The sequence below is a fragment of the Marmota flaviventris genome, chromosome 11 (assembly GCF_047511675.1).
Source record: "Marmota flaviventris isolate mMarFla1 chromosome 11, mMarFla1.hap1, whole genome shotgun sequence".
In the NCBI taxonomy this organism is placed as follows: Eukaryota; Metazoa; Chordata; class Mammalia; order Rodentia; family Sciuridae; genus Marmota; species Marmota flaviventris.
Window position 1 is genome coordinate 18,871,769 of NC_092508.1, and position 14,457 is coordinate 18,886,225.

The 14,457-nt window shown below is 44.7% G+C and overlaps 1 protein-coding gene across 2 annotated transcripts; it reads right to left on the reverse strand.

Annotated features, from left to right (window-relative positions):
* Positions 1 to 887: 887 nt before the first annotated feature.
* On the reverse strand, positions 888 to 7,792 carry Cxcr2 (C-X-C motif chemokine receptor 2). Of its 2 annotated transcripts, none has more exons than XM_027942051.3 (2): positions 7,699 to 7,792; positions 888 to 3,175 (listed from the first exon to the last, which is right to left on the reverse strand). In XM_027942051.3, the coding sequence occupies exon 2, from the start codon at positions 3,150 to 3,152 to the stop codon at positions 2,073 to 2,075; it is 1,080 nt and encodes a 359-aa protein (XP_027797852.1). In that variant the 5' UTR covers positions 3,153 to 3,175; positions 7,699 to 7,792; the 3' UTR covers positions 888 to 2,072. The 2 variants fall into 2 exon arrangements, with proteins under 2 accessions (XP_027797852.1, XP_071475742.1); XM_071619641.1 differs by having other exon boundaries at positions 888 to 3,171; positions 7,699 to 7,722.
* Between the last annotated feature and the right edge of the window lie 6,665 nt (positions 7,793 to 14,457).

The window sequence follows — 14,457 nt, forward strand, 5'->3', positions numbered from 1 at the left end:
CCTGGCACAGAATGAGTTCAGGACAAGGGACTGTTGACACTGCATTAATCCTGTTTGCTGAATGCAATAGGAAAAGCACTTTCATGAATCACGGTGGAAGTGCCTGCTCTGAGCCCCCAGCCCAGAGCTTTGCTCCTGCCTCGCTGCCGGCTCCTGGACTGTGGTTAATAGGAAGTGCTGCTGGGGACAGTGGGATTTCCATCCCTCTTGCTTTCTGATTCTCTTAACAGGCTGCTCAGAGCCAGAGCCCCTCTTGTCAAAGACCCTTTCAGAGACCAGCCCTGTGAGAGTGAGCTCGGCCAGGGCAGGGCTGTTTGGGGCGCTGCTGTATCCCAACTCCCTGCCACAGCAAGCACTCAATACACACTGAATATTGATTCTGGTTTTTATTTCCTCCGTAGGACAGACTATAAATCACTTCCCCATTCTGTAGTGGCACTGTTTTGTCACACCCTGAATGATGAGGGTGTGCCTTGGAAAGGAGAAAGGAGAGTGTGAGGGAGTCTCACGGTGGGAGCTGTTGCTTCACCCAGAGCTCCCTGCCTTCCTGAGCCCAGTCGGGTCAGCATTGTGCACCTCCAAAGACCCATTCCCAACGCTCCTGACTCCTGTGTCACCCGAGGACCCGAGGAGCCCTGAGGAGCCCTGAGGATCTCAGAACATATTTCTTCCGATGAGCCATGTTCAGCAGCAGGGGGCCTGAGCTGGCTGGGCATGTGGGGTGGAAGACCAGGCTCCATCTCTTCCCAGCCTTCTCTCCATGGACCCAGTAGCCAGCAAAGGGATTTATTTCTGGAAACGCCCTCCCTCGGGATGTTGGCTCATCCCTACATGTAGCAGTTTACATGCTTTGGTTGGAAGTAACGAAATAAATACCCCACAAAAAGTAGCTTATAAAAAAGATATTTAATAATCTCACTTTACAAGAAATTACAGGTAGATAATTCCATCATCGGTTCAGTGGTTAAAGTGCCGTTTGGGCTCAGCATTTTTTTATTTTTTTAATTGAGGTAAAATGTACCATTTTAACATTTTTTTTTTCAGGTGTTGGGATAAAACCTAGGGCTTCATGCATGCTAGGCAAGCACTGTACCCATGAGCTACACTCCCAACCCCCATTTTAACCATTTTTAATGCGTAGCTTAGCAGAATGAATTACTTTCACATTATGGTTCAGCTATCACTACTGTCCATCTTCGGACTTTTTCACCATCCCAAACTGAAACTCTGACCTATTAAACAATAAATCCCCTCTGTTCCCTCCCCTGGTAACCACTATTCTACTTTCTGTCTCTGTGAATTTGACTATTCCTGGTATTTCATATAAGTAGAATCAAAATATTTGTCCCTTTTTGTATTTTGCTTATTTCCCTTAGCATAACGTTTTCAAGGCTTATCCACGCTGGAACATGTATGAGTCCGCCATTTATTTTAATTACCAAGTGATATTCCATGGTATGTATGTTTCACATTGTGTTGATCCATTCATTTGTTGATGAGCCTTGGGGTTATTTCCACTTTTTGACTCTTGTGAATAATGCTGCTGTGAACATCAGTGCACAAATATCTGTTCAAGCCTCCGCTTTTGATTCTTTTGGGTACATACCTAGAAAGGGAATTTCTGGATCATGTGGTAATTCTATGTTTAATGTTTTATGGAAAATTGCCAGGCTGCTTTCCAGAGTGGTGTGCCATCTTATATTCTCACCAGCCGTGCATGAAACTTCCAGTTCCTCTATATCCTCGCTGACACTTGCTAATTTGTCTTGTGCTTTTTTCCTTGATAATGGACATCCTAAATGGGTGCTGTGTAGTATCTCACTGCAGTTTTGACTTGTGCTTCTTAGAAGACAGTGTGTTGGGTCCAGCTGTAGGATGGATCAGCTCTAACAGTTAGCATATAATTATGGAGAGGAGTGAAATACCAGGACAGGATTTCTAAGCCATGCTCTTCCTGTCACCACAACGGAGGGGCTACGCACTGATGTGGATACCACCACATGCAGCTTAGATATCTGTCACACTGAAGGGAAAGGTGGGACCCCCCAGGATTGCAACTTAGGCAGGCAGTCTTAGAGGGTGGTGGAAGTGTTCCCTGAAGAAGAGCCAACAAAGGAAGGTTTGCCTTCCTTGGCCAAGAACTTCTTGCTGACCAGGCCATGGGTAGCCATGATCCTAAGGAGTCCGTGGCGAAACTTTTGGCCAATGAAGGCATAGATGAGGGGGTTGAGGCAGCTGTGGAGGAAACCCAAAATCTCCGTGGCATCCAGGGCCTGATCAATGTCTTTGCGGCGCTCACAGGTCTCCTTTATTAAGTGGGTCCTCATGAGGGTGTCTGCAACCAAGACCAGGTTGTAAGGCAGCCAGCAGAGCAGGAAGACCAGCACAACAGCAAAGATGACCCTCATGGCCCGGTGCTTCTGCCCCATGTGGGCCTTAAACAGGGTGCGCAGGGTGAAGCCATAGCAGAACAGCATGACCAGCAGTGGTATGACAAAGCCAAAGGTCTGGGGCAGGATCCGCAACACCATCCGCCATGTTGTTGTACTGTTACCCATGTCTTCGTAGCACACTGGGCTGAAATTGGGTGGGTAGACAGCCTTACGGAAAATTAAAATAGGCAGGGATAGAATCATAGACAGTATCCACATGCTTAAGCATACAAACTTGACCAAGTGCCGTTTCTGGATCAGTGTGCGTGTGGCGTGGACGATGGCCAGGTAGCGGTCCAAGCTGATGCAGGCCAGTAGCAGGATACCACTGTAGAAGTTGACTTCCTTCAGGAATGAGACCACCTTGCACAGGCCTGTGCCAAAAATCCAGCCCTTCACTTTGGAGGCTGCCCAGATAGGCAAGGTCAGGGCAAAGAGCAGATCGGCCATGGCCAGGTTCAGCAGGTAGACATCGGTGACAGAGCAGGTGCTCCGACTGTATAAGACGACGAGCATCACCAGGGAGTTTCCCAGCAAGCTCAGCAGGAACACCAGAATGTAGATGACGACCACAACATAATTGTTGATTTCCAGGGATTCTGTCCGGCACGGGGCAGAATCTGGTAGGATAGAGGGCAGGCCAGTGCCATAACTGTAATTACTATATAATTCATCTAAGATATCGTCCAAGTTGTAATTCTCCCAACTGAATCCTTCCATTTTGAGATAAATCTAAATCCTGCCTAGAGAGGAGATAAAAGGGTTATTGCACATAAGTCTCCCCATTCCCACAAGATTTTGCCCACCCACACAAGAAATTAAGAGAGGAAGGATTCTTTTGCATTGGCTTGCAAGTTACATGGAAATAACTTTCACTTCAAATTGGTAAATAATAGGAGAAGTAAGGCTATGAGACAAGTATATAGTACACTTTATGAAATGTTTACAGTTTCCTTTAATATTAGAGAAAAATTCTTGGCATTTTCCACAACGTTGCTATCACCCAAAACTTTGTTGAAACTTTCCTTTGCATATAGAGTCCTTTTTTGGGTCCCTCAGTGGTGAACAAGTTTGGTTATTGAGGCTGGATATTTAACATTTGTAAATGTGAGATGCCCTTCAGTTCTCTCTCTCTCTTTTTTTGGTACCACAGATTGAATCCAGGGGGTGCTTAACCACCGAGCCACATCCTCAGTCCCCGCTTTTTAAATTTTTTTTTTTAATTTTGAGATAGGATCTCACTAGGTTGCTTACAGCCTTGCTAAGTTGCTGAGGCTGGCTTTGAACCTGTGATCCTCCTGTCTCTTCTCCCAAGCCACTAGGATTTCAGGCGGGTGCCACTGTGCCCAGCCCCTTCAGTTCTTAATGTTCAGGAGTAAGCAGGCCAAGATCAAGGCTTTACTATAAAACTGACAGATGAATCCCTTTATTTGGCTTTCTTTAACTAATTTTATTTATTAATTCATTTTGAAAACTTAGAAATTCATCAAAATGCATGGATTCAAAGAAGCAAGATGGAAAGACCATTTGAATCACAGCAGCATGGAAGTTCAGAAGGCTTGGGCTAGAACAAACTTTAAATCAGTTAATTAGTCTTTGCATTAAGCTGGGCACAGTGATGCACACCTGTAATCCCAGCTACTCTAGAGGTTGAGGCAGGAGGATTGATTGCAAATTTGAGGCCAGCCTGACAACTTAGTGAACTCCTACCTTAAAATAAAATTTGAAAAGGGGCTAGGGATGTAACTCAGGGGTAGAGAACTTGCTTAGCTAAACAAAGGGATTCATCTGTCAGTTTTATAGTAAAGCCCTGGGTCTAATCCGTGGTACTGGGGAAAAAAAAAGAGGTCCAGCATTTCTCTTTTGGGAGGAAGGAAGTCAGACCGGGGAGAATGTATAGCTTAAAAATATATTAAAAATGATAGGCTGGTGGTTGCCTAGTTCTCCGAGTGGATGGAGACATAACATTACTTGGAGAGCTCCAGGCAGCCATATTCTGTCCTGTAGGGGTGTGCCAGTATTGTGCTCCCAGAATAAAAGGCAGGGATGTCAGGAAATAGAGAAGACAGGTGGAGACACACTATTCCATCTGTCCTTTGGTGTGCACCTTCCTCCATCTCCGGCTCCTCTGTTCCCTGTAGAGTTAGTCTTCCTCTGTGGGCTCTGCCCGTACTATGGGGACAGCAGAGGTCTAGATTTTGGGGAAATCTTATCCCAGTTTTCCAAGAAGAGACAATCCAAAGCAAACCAGCTACCAACTTAGCTTCCTCTGAAATCACAACATAGATCACCGTCTTTCCACTTCTTTATAGCGAATTACAACCTATGGCCATAGTCAAGCTTGTAACTTACCCCCAGATGGAACCCAGTGTTAGAGAAGGATCAGGGAGTAAAAAGTTCCAGGAAGCACTTCATACTTATTAAACTGGGCATAATTTTAAAAAGATGGACAGTAAGGATGTGGAGAAATCAGAACCCTTGTACATGGCTGCTGGGAATTTAGAATGGTGTAGCTGCTTTGGAAAGCAGTTTAGCATTTGCTCAGAGAGCTAAACCATGTCGTCCAGCAATTCCCATACTAGGTAGAGACCCAAAGGAACTGAAAATTTATGTTCGCCAAAAACTTGTACACAATGTATATAGCAGCATTTATCATGATTTCCCAAAGGTGGAAACAACCTAAATGTTCATCAATGGATGAATGAATAAATAAACTGAAATATATCCATACAGTGGAATATTATCCAGCCATAAGAAAGAATGAAGCACTGATACATCACACATGGATGAAGCTTCAAGACATTATTCTCGGTGAAAAGAGCCAGACACAGAAGGCTTCATACTCTATGATTCCTTGTTTGTGAAATGGCCAAAATGGGCAATTTGATAAAGACAGAAAATAGACTAGTAATTGCCAGGAGCCTGAGGGAGGGAGGATACTAATGAGTTCAGAGTTTCTTTATAAGGTGATGAAAGTATTTTGAAACGAGTAGCAATAGTGTTATAATACTAAAACCCCCTGAATTATACACTCTACATGGGTGACTTGTGCTGTGTGAATTACATCTCAAATTAAAAAAAAAAAAAGATTAACCAAAGAGTATCCTGTCTTACAAAGCAAATACCAATATTAAAATGATGACGATAATCAAAGTCCTAGGAAGCGTTTCTCTTTGCAGAAGGTAATCTCTGTCAAATCATATGTAGCAAAGAAGAAAGCTGAGTTAGAGTAAAAGAAGCTGGAAAAATAATGCCTTTTTCCCCAAAGAGTGATGGAATTCCTAACCCTCATTCCCTGAGAAGGTATTATTTCCCTTGTAAGAGAGAGGGGACAGACAAATTGCCTTCAGCGCTCTAAGATCTGCACAGGGAGAGAGAAGATTCAATCAATCCGTGAACCTAAAAAAATGTCATGAGGTGGGTGGGGCCCTGTCTGGCAGGGAGGGTGGGAGGCCGTGGGAGAAGAAGGTTGTATTGCTGGCTGGGCCAGCAAGATCCGCAAGACCTGAAAGGAAATTGCTGGCTCTGAAGTACCAAGGTCAAGAGCAAGTTTCATCAGAGCTAAGCCCAAGGAAGTCATGAGGTTAAAGATGGGTCACCTCTAAGAGCAGATAAATCAAAGATGCTTTTAAAAAATATTTTTAGTTATAGTTGAACACAATATCTTTATTTTGTTTATTTATCTGTATGTGGTGCTGAGGATGGAACCCAGTGCCTCACACGTGAGAGCAAGTGCTCCACCACTGAGCCCCCAGCCCCTCAAAGATGCTTTTTAAGGAAACAAATGAACAAGAAGAGAACCACCTTTGAGAGTGAATGCAGAGCATGGCGGGTGCAGAGCGCTTTGAGGGCAAGCCTCCCCATTCATGGGCAGCAGCAGTGAGAAGCGGGGCTGGGGCTGCTGCAGAGATCAGCTGACAAGAACAGGCAGCAGTGGCAGCATGTGTTGCTTGGGTAAGTCCTCCTTCTCAACCAGCTAGCGCTCAGCTGGACGGCAGGGATACGGTGAGGTCACCATCCCGGGCATCCAGGGCTGGCCTGAGGATCCCAGGGGGAGACCATGCAAGTCAGGATGGATGGTCCAAAAGTCAGAAAAGAAAACCATGACAGGCCAGTGGCCTCCAGTCCTGGGGACTGGGGAGGATGTTTGTTGCTGGTGTTTGTTTTTTCATTTACCATTCTTTAGAGGTTGGGCTGGTGGCTAAAGGGTCAGCCTCAGGGAAGGTGCAGCTGAGGTCTGCTTTGTACCTCACAGGTATGCAGTTGCCCTTGGTCATTACAAATGGCTATGATGTTTACTGGTGAGAAGACTGAGGCCGAGAGGCTCAGCAAGGGCCAGTAAGGATCTAGTTAGGATTCCAACTAGATTAAATGGCTCAACTTGCATTATTTTCAGTCTATAACACTGCTTCTTTTTTTTAAAAAAAATCACATCTCATATTTTAAACATATTTCTAAGCTAAGTAGTTTTTTTGTTCGTTTGTTTGTTTGTTTGCAGGATTGGCCCTGCACATGCCAAGCATGTGTTCTACTACTGAGCTACACCCCAAAGCCTTTATTTATAAGTTAATTTCTTGAGATGTGGCTAAGTTCTTGGGCATAGTTCACTCACACTGCCTGAATTTTGTGCATTGCCATCTTTTGCTGTTCCTTAAGCCCCCAATTAAAGAAATACCCCATTTCAGAATGACAAACCAAACACCCTTCAACTTGCTGGCTTCTACTGAGCGCCCAGTCATGTTCTCTGTGACCCAGTGGGAGCTCCCCTGCTGGAACCGAAACAGCAGCCCCTTGGTGACTCCCACCAGGTAGTTCAGAAGCTCCAAGGGTGGGATGACCTCCCATGAGCTACACACAAACGCAACAGCACAGGGGAATTGACAAGATCCCGAATGCTTAAGGGAAAATTTTTTAAACAATGACAAAAGATGCAGGCATTTTCCTACAATCCCAGCATTCCTTCTCTATAAATATAGTCCACAAATGCTGGTTTCAGTGTCCATCCCAGGCTCAGACCCTGTCCTAGAAGAGCAGGGAAGGCTGCTGGTTCTGGAAGGCTCTAGGGCCAAGGAAGGAGGTGGGTTGGAAGTGGCCCTGAGTGGTTGTTGAAGAGGGTTGTAAGAAGCAGGCAGAAGTTCTCCCTTTGGGGACAGGGAAGCCTAAAGCAAGAGAAAAAGGAGGCTGAGGGAGAAGGGGGAGGGGGAGATGCCCCAGAGTGTGGGGTCAGAGAGGAGAGACATGGGAGGGTAGGTATTCCAAGACTTACCGGGCTGCTGGACTTTCCACCTGTGGGACACCTCCAGGAGGACAGCTGTGACCTATGAGAAGGAGGTGGTGGTGAGGACGCACCGGAGGAAGTGAGTGGTGGATGGGATTGCTCAAGTCAGGGGCGGAGCTCCTGAGGGTGCGGGATGCTTTAATGTCTTTGAATAATAAATTTCCGGATTAGCTCTTGGATATGTTGTTGATTGATGGCCTCATGGAATTCATACTGGGGGGGGGGAGCTGTGGGTCTCTGTGCCTGTCTTGCTATTTCACAGAGGAGATGAGTGAGTCCCAGACAGGGGGAGGGTTTGCCTAGGACCACTCTGCTCTCTCTCTCTCCTTTGCCATGATATTGGCCGCTCCTGGCTCTTTCCCATCTCCAGAGAAATCAGCAGAGATAGAACCTGAGCTTTTGGTGAGTCTGGTAGCTTTTCTCCCTGGACCTAAGCCTTCTTGTTTTCTGTCTCCTCCAGAATCAAAACCTCACGGACTTCTCCATGCCATGACCTTTAAAGAATCCTCAACCCCAAGGAAAGGGCGGTTCCTACCTCTCTTATCTTTGGCCCCCCTCCCAACCATCTGCTCTGACCACAAGCCCAACTTTTGGGGTTTCTGTTCTTTATTGTCTTATGCACTAGACAATGAGTTTGAGGGTCCCAAATCTGTATCGGTACCCATCCTGCCCTTTGAGCCAACACCCTTTAATTTGGAAAGACAACCTTTTGGTAAAAGTGAAAGTATCACCCAAGTTCAAACACATTTTTGAAAAATATTGAGTGCCACTGAGAATACATTTTGTTCCACTTGCTACTAAATATAACATTCATTTCCTGCTCCCTCCCATCTCCCCCACCCCAGTGAACAAGGTCTCAAGTCCCCCACCTCCTCTTACCCTGTCCTCTTGCTTCTTGGGCCTGGAGAGTACTCATAGCCCCTAACCGACTCATTTAGGTGACCTATCCCAAGGAAAGGACCCTTGGGTCCAATGTTCACCAAACAGTCCTCAGTATTTGTCACCTCTCCCTTTCCCAAGTTAGTGAAAACGCAATGCCACTTGGCCATTTGATGCTAAAACCAGACAGAGGCTTGTTACACATGAAGAGAGGCAGACGAGAGTTGCTTAGCCAGGTGAGCAACTCTGGGCAAGTTACCTTCCTTGTCTGAATCTCAATTTCCTCATATGTGAAGTGGGCCAATAGTAGAATCCAACCAATTGGGCTGTGAAGAAGATGGCATGAGGGATGACCCACAAAGCATTTGGGACACACACAGAGCACACTGTTAGATTTTCTTGTTAAGATGATTATTATTGAACTAGTTTATTAATGGATGACATGATGCCTCTTCTACTCCATCCCCAGTCCAGGGAGAGCAGCAAACCTGCTTTGAAGACTGACACCCATGTACATCTGAATTTGCATCTGTCTACAACTATGGTCAATTAGCATAATCTTGAGTGCCTACTGGGTTCTAGCTTCAAGGGCAAAGTGCTTTTCAGAATTGTATCTTTTAATCTTCATTACAACCCCATGAAGTCAGCACTTTCGGCACTTTCTGAATGTGGAAACTAAGACTCTTAAGAGCTTAAGACTTTACTTAGAATGAGGTGGCTGAACAGGGTTTTAAGCAGTTTTTAAAACTTTTTTTTTTTTTTAATCTGCTCTCAAGTCCTGTGTTCTGTCTGATGTAACAGGAGCTGGATCCTGGCCTCAGCTGGATTAGGTACTTCTCTGGCCCAGACAACCAAATACTATGGTGCCAAAAGGGGTCCAGACCAGGTGTGGTGGCATATGCCTGTAATCCCAGTGGCTTCGGAAGCTGAGACAGGAGGATCGCAAGTTCCAAGCCAGCCTTAGCAAAAGCGAGGTGCTCAGCAACTCAGTGAGACCCTGTCTCTAAATCAGATACAAAACAGGGTTGGGGATGTGGCTCAGTGGTTGAGTGCCCCTGAGTTCAATTCCTGGTACCAAAAAAAAAGGGGGGGTGCCAGACTGGACATTTCCCAGGTGGCCCACTTCTTGATGTCTCTTAGGTTGGTTTCATTGTCATGGATCCCATCACATGAGTATGCATGAGGGAATGTTTTTTTAAAAAAAGCTTCTGTCCTGCTTCTGCTGTTAATGGTCAGGGTTAGCTTGGACAGGTCACTTCTTTCTGGGCCTTGGGTGATCCTTTGAAAGATGAGAAGGTTGTTCCAGTTATACCCTATCCAGGATGGTGGTTATAGTCACATGTAGCTATTTCATGTTAATTAATTAAAATAAAATAGAAAAATTCAGTTCCTTGATTATACTAGATGCACTTCAAGTGCTCAGTAGCCACATGAGACTTGTAGCTATCATATTGGACAGGACAGATGGAAACACGTTCATTTTGCGCAAAGTTCTGGCACCGTCTAGGCAAAGACTCAATGATTTGAACTCTAAAGTCCTGCAATTCTTCACCCCAGTTCTTAACAACCTCAGGGAAGGGCTGAAGTTTCCAGGTCCCTTCTGTCAGAAATATGTCCCTAGCAGCCCTGAGACCAGACAGCTCACCTACCTGCAGCTGTTCCACGCAGCTGTTGTAGTTGAAGTGGCCCCTGATACCCTTGCTGTGACTCAAGGCTTGGTAGCAGGCAGGGCTGTTGGACAGGAAGAAAGTGGAGCAGGCTTCATGGGAGACTTCTGACCTGGCTGCCCAGAAGGACGCGCAGAGCCTCACCAGGAGGGATGTCCCACAGAGGAGTGGCGAGGTGTCCCAGGACTCTGACACCAGGCGAAGGTCCCACCTGGTGATTCTGAGATGAGCTCTGGGAATTTCCACTCCTTCCTGTCTAATGGCTCCCGGAGAGCCTGCCAGCCTGAAGGTGGAGGTCTGCCTCTCGGACTGCTGAGTCCGCACCTCCTTTTCAACAGGGAAGATGCAGGCGCGCTTCCCCGCAGCTGCCAGCCTGAACTTGCATGAACAGCTTCTTCCTTTCTTAGAGGGTCAGCACAAAGTGTTCCTTCTGCTGTTTCTTGACAACCCTTCCCCTAGCTGGGGGATCCATTGCCTCACCCATTCTCTGAGGATCCTGGCTTCTGTCCCCTTTGTCCCTCAAGGACTCCTTCCCTTCTGCTCTGAGCTTGCTTATGTCTTTCTCAATTTCTCACCTTTCTCCATCCTGGGAGCCCTTGACCTTCTATTCCGCTGTATTCTCCTTTTCATGGGCAAATTTAGTGCAAAAAATAGCAATTGCTGCCTTGGCTTCCTCACCTCCTGTTTCCTCCTCAATGAATCCTGCAGCAGGCTTCCTTCCTATCACTCCACTGAAACAGCTTTTTCTAAGGTTGCCAGCCGCAGCTGGGCTGCTGAACCCAGTAAACCTTTTCTTAAATTGAACTGCTTTAGTATTATAAAAATAAAGCAATGCATATTATAAAAAATACAAGCAATAGAAAAAGCATAGAAAGTCAAACTTAAAAGTCTCCCTTCCGATCCTTTCCCTTTCTCTGTTCACCCATATCTTTCACCAAGGAAATGACTCTCTATAGCTTCTTGTAGAACTTTCCAGATTTTCCTTCATACAAACACAAACATATATTTTTCTTCCTTCTTTCTTTAATAAATGAAGATATTTTTTATTAATTCGATTGCTCTATACTTAACAATGCCTCATGGATCTGTTCTACATCAGTATATATAGATCCATCTTTTTTTAATACTTATTTTTTTGTAGTTGTAGTTGGACACAAAAATGTTATTTATTTATTTATTTATTTTTATGTGGTGCTGAGGATCGAACCCAGGGCCTTGCGCGTGACAGGCGAGTGCTCTACTTGTGATCCATAACCCCAGCCCCTATAGATCCATCTTATTCTTTTCAATGACTACACAATAGCCAGAGTAGGCATCATTTATTTGATAATTGCCTTATAGATGAGTATTTAGGTTCTTACCATGAACATCCTTTGGGAACTTGTATGAGTATTTCTGCAGCTCAGGTATAATTTTGGTGGGTGATACTTGTGTACATTTAAATTTTGATAAATACTACTAAATTGACTTTCAAAAACATGGTGCCAATTTACTGTCCCATCATCAGTTTATCAAAGGGCCTGTAATCTGTATATTCACTCTGAGCATGGTACACAGTCAATGGTTTTCCCAATTAGATAACAGGAAATGATGTATCACTTTTTAAATTTTTTTTTTTTTTGATTGCTGGTGAGGTTGAGGTTTGTATTTTTCTCTTTCGAGCTACTAATTCTTTTCTGTTTTCCCTTTGTGTAGGATTGTCCCACTTACCATTGATTTGCAGGAGCTTTTTATATATTATGGGAGTATTACATTTTGAATGTTTGTTGATTATGTTAAATATTTTCTCTCAGCCTCCTGTACACTTTTTTTTTTTTTTTCCTGGTACTGGGAATTGAATCCAGGACCTCACACATACTAGTCAACACACTAGTTCTGAGGGACACCCCCAGGCTCTATAGTATGCTTTTAAACACTACAGTGAAAAACTGACTGTGTGGGTCTTACCTTGATCTCTGTGTCACTGAATTTATTTCCCATAAATTTCTCTTGGTTCATTTGTTGCTTTATATCTCAATTCATCCTCAAATATGGGTGTTCCCCAGTCTTCTACCCTGGGCCTTTCTCCTCTCCCGAGGGTAAGTCCGCCTGCCTCCCAAGCTTCAGCTAGTGCCTTAGGGGCCGGTGTCTCCTGTTCCCATTGGTTCCTACTAGCAAGGCATTCCTCTCCTCAGTGTTGCTCTTGTCTGTCTCCTCCTCACTATCCCATGACATTAGAGAACACTCAATGTACAATAGTGGCATATATACACAATGGAATTTTACTCTGCATTAAAAAAGAACAAAATCATGGCATTTGCAGGTAAATGGATGGCATTGGAGAAGATAATGCTAAGTGAAGTCAGCCAATCCCCAAAAAACAAATGCTGATGTTTTCTCTGATATAAGGAGATTGACTCATAGTGGAGTGGGGGGGGAGCATGGGAGGATTAGATGAATTCTAGATAGGGAAGAGGGGTGGGAGGGAAAGGGAGGGGGCAGGGGATTAGCAAGGATGGTGGAATGTGATGGACATCATTATCCAAAGTACATGTATGAGGACTTGAATTGGGTGTCAACGTACTTTGTATATAAACAGAGATATGAAAAATTGTGATATATATGTGTATTAAGAATTGTAATGCAAAAAACACAAAGTACATGTATAAAGGCGTAAATTGGCCTTTGAACATACTTTATATACATACTTTGAACATACTTTATATACAGAGATATGAAAAATTGTGCCCTATATGTGTAATAAGAATTGTAATGCATTCCACCGCTGTCATGTATTAAAAAAAATAAAATCAATAAAAAATTAAAAAAAAACATTCATGCAATGCTCATGGGCTCTGGAGCTGGGTTGGCTGAGTTAGAAGCTGCTTCCTAGTTGTGAACCTTGGGCGGGAGTTCTAATCTCACTGCATCTCTGTTTCATCATCTGTAAAATGGGCATAATGAGAAGACACGCTGCATAGGGTTGTTATGGGGATTGATTGAGAGCACGAAGTCATCTCCGCCTCACGCCTTTCCCTCTTCAATTCACCCTCCACTCTGCTCACAGAATGACCTTTCCACAATGTGAATTTGATCACCTTCTTTTCCTTGTAAAACCCTTCAAGGATCCTTGTTGCCCTTGGGTACAGCTCTGAGCTGGGCACACTGTGTCCCTGCAGCTGATCCTTATTACTTCTGCAGCCCCATTACCTCAGAACGTGCCCCAGAACCCTTAATGCTAGTCACTGGGAGTCGCTTGCTGTCAGTTCCCCGGGGGCTGTTCTCTTTCTCTTGGGATCTTGGCCTGCTTTCCCTGTCCTTGGGGTGCTCTTCCTCAGCCATTTCGTCTGGCTGACTAACTCTCCATTTTCTTTCTGCTTTCAACCAGGAGTTTTTTTGTCCCCCCATCCCACCCTGGCACTGGGGATTGAACCCAGGGCCTTGCCCATGCTAGGCAAACACTCTCTCTACCACTGAGCTACATTTCCAGCCCTATTTTTTTTTTTTTTTTTAATTTTGAGACAGGGTCTTGTTAAGTTGCCCAGGCTGGCTTCAAACTTGCGATCCTCCTGTCTCAGGCTCCTGAGTCACTGGGATTATAGGCACGAGCCACCACATCCAGCTGGGAAGACACACTGCATAGGGTTGTTATGGGGTTTGTAGTCAATCATCTGTTTGGCTGTTTCCTCTTCCATGTCTTGAAGGCAGTGATTTTATATATATATATATATTTATCTCATGTCTCCAAACCAACCGCAGTGTGAAGTATATTATGAATATTTAATACATTTTTGTTTATTGATAATGAAAAGCCTCAACAGTTTGGAGAAACTGATATGCCTGGGGATATCTTGTTGTCATCTAATTTTAAAAACTACGTAATTTCGTTGCCCAGATTTCCCAGGGCATCCCTAGATTATGAGCACAAATGAAATCATGACAACAACATTCTCTATCCGTCTTAGACTCCACACGCTCACGCAGGGCTTCAGTCCCTGCAGAGACTCCTCAGGGATTTGGGGGAGTCTGTGGGGGTGTCTCCCACGTGTTCCTGTGGACACTGCTATAGCTGGAAATGTGCCCTGGGGCCACTTACAGTGGCAGCTGATGGGGTAGTCTAAAGTGACCACTGTGGAACCCTCTGCTACAAGGTCCACAGAGTGTAACAAAATTTTCTGATTCTTATTTAGAGCTTTTTTGCTCTCCACTGAATTCTGCAGGG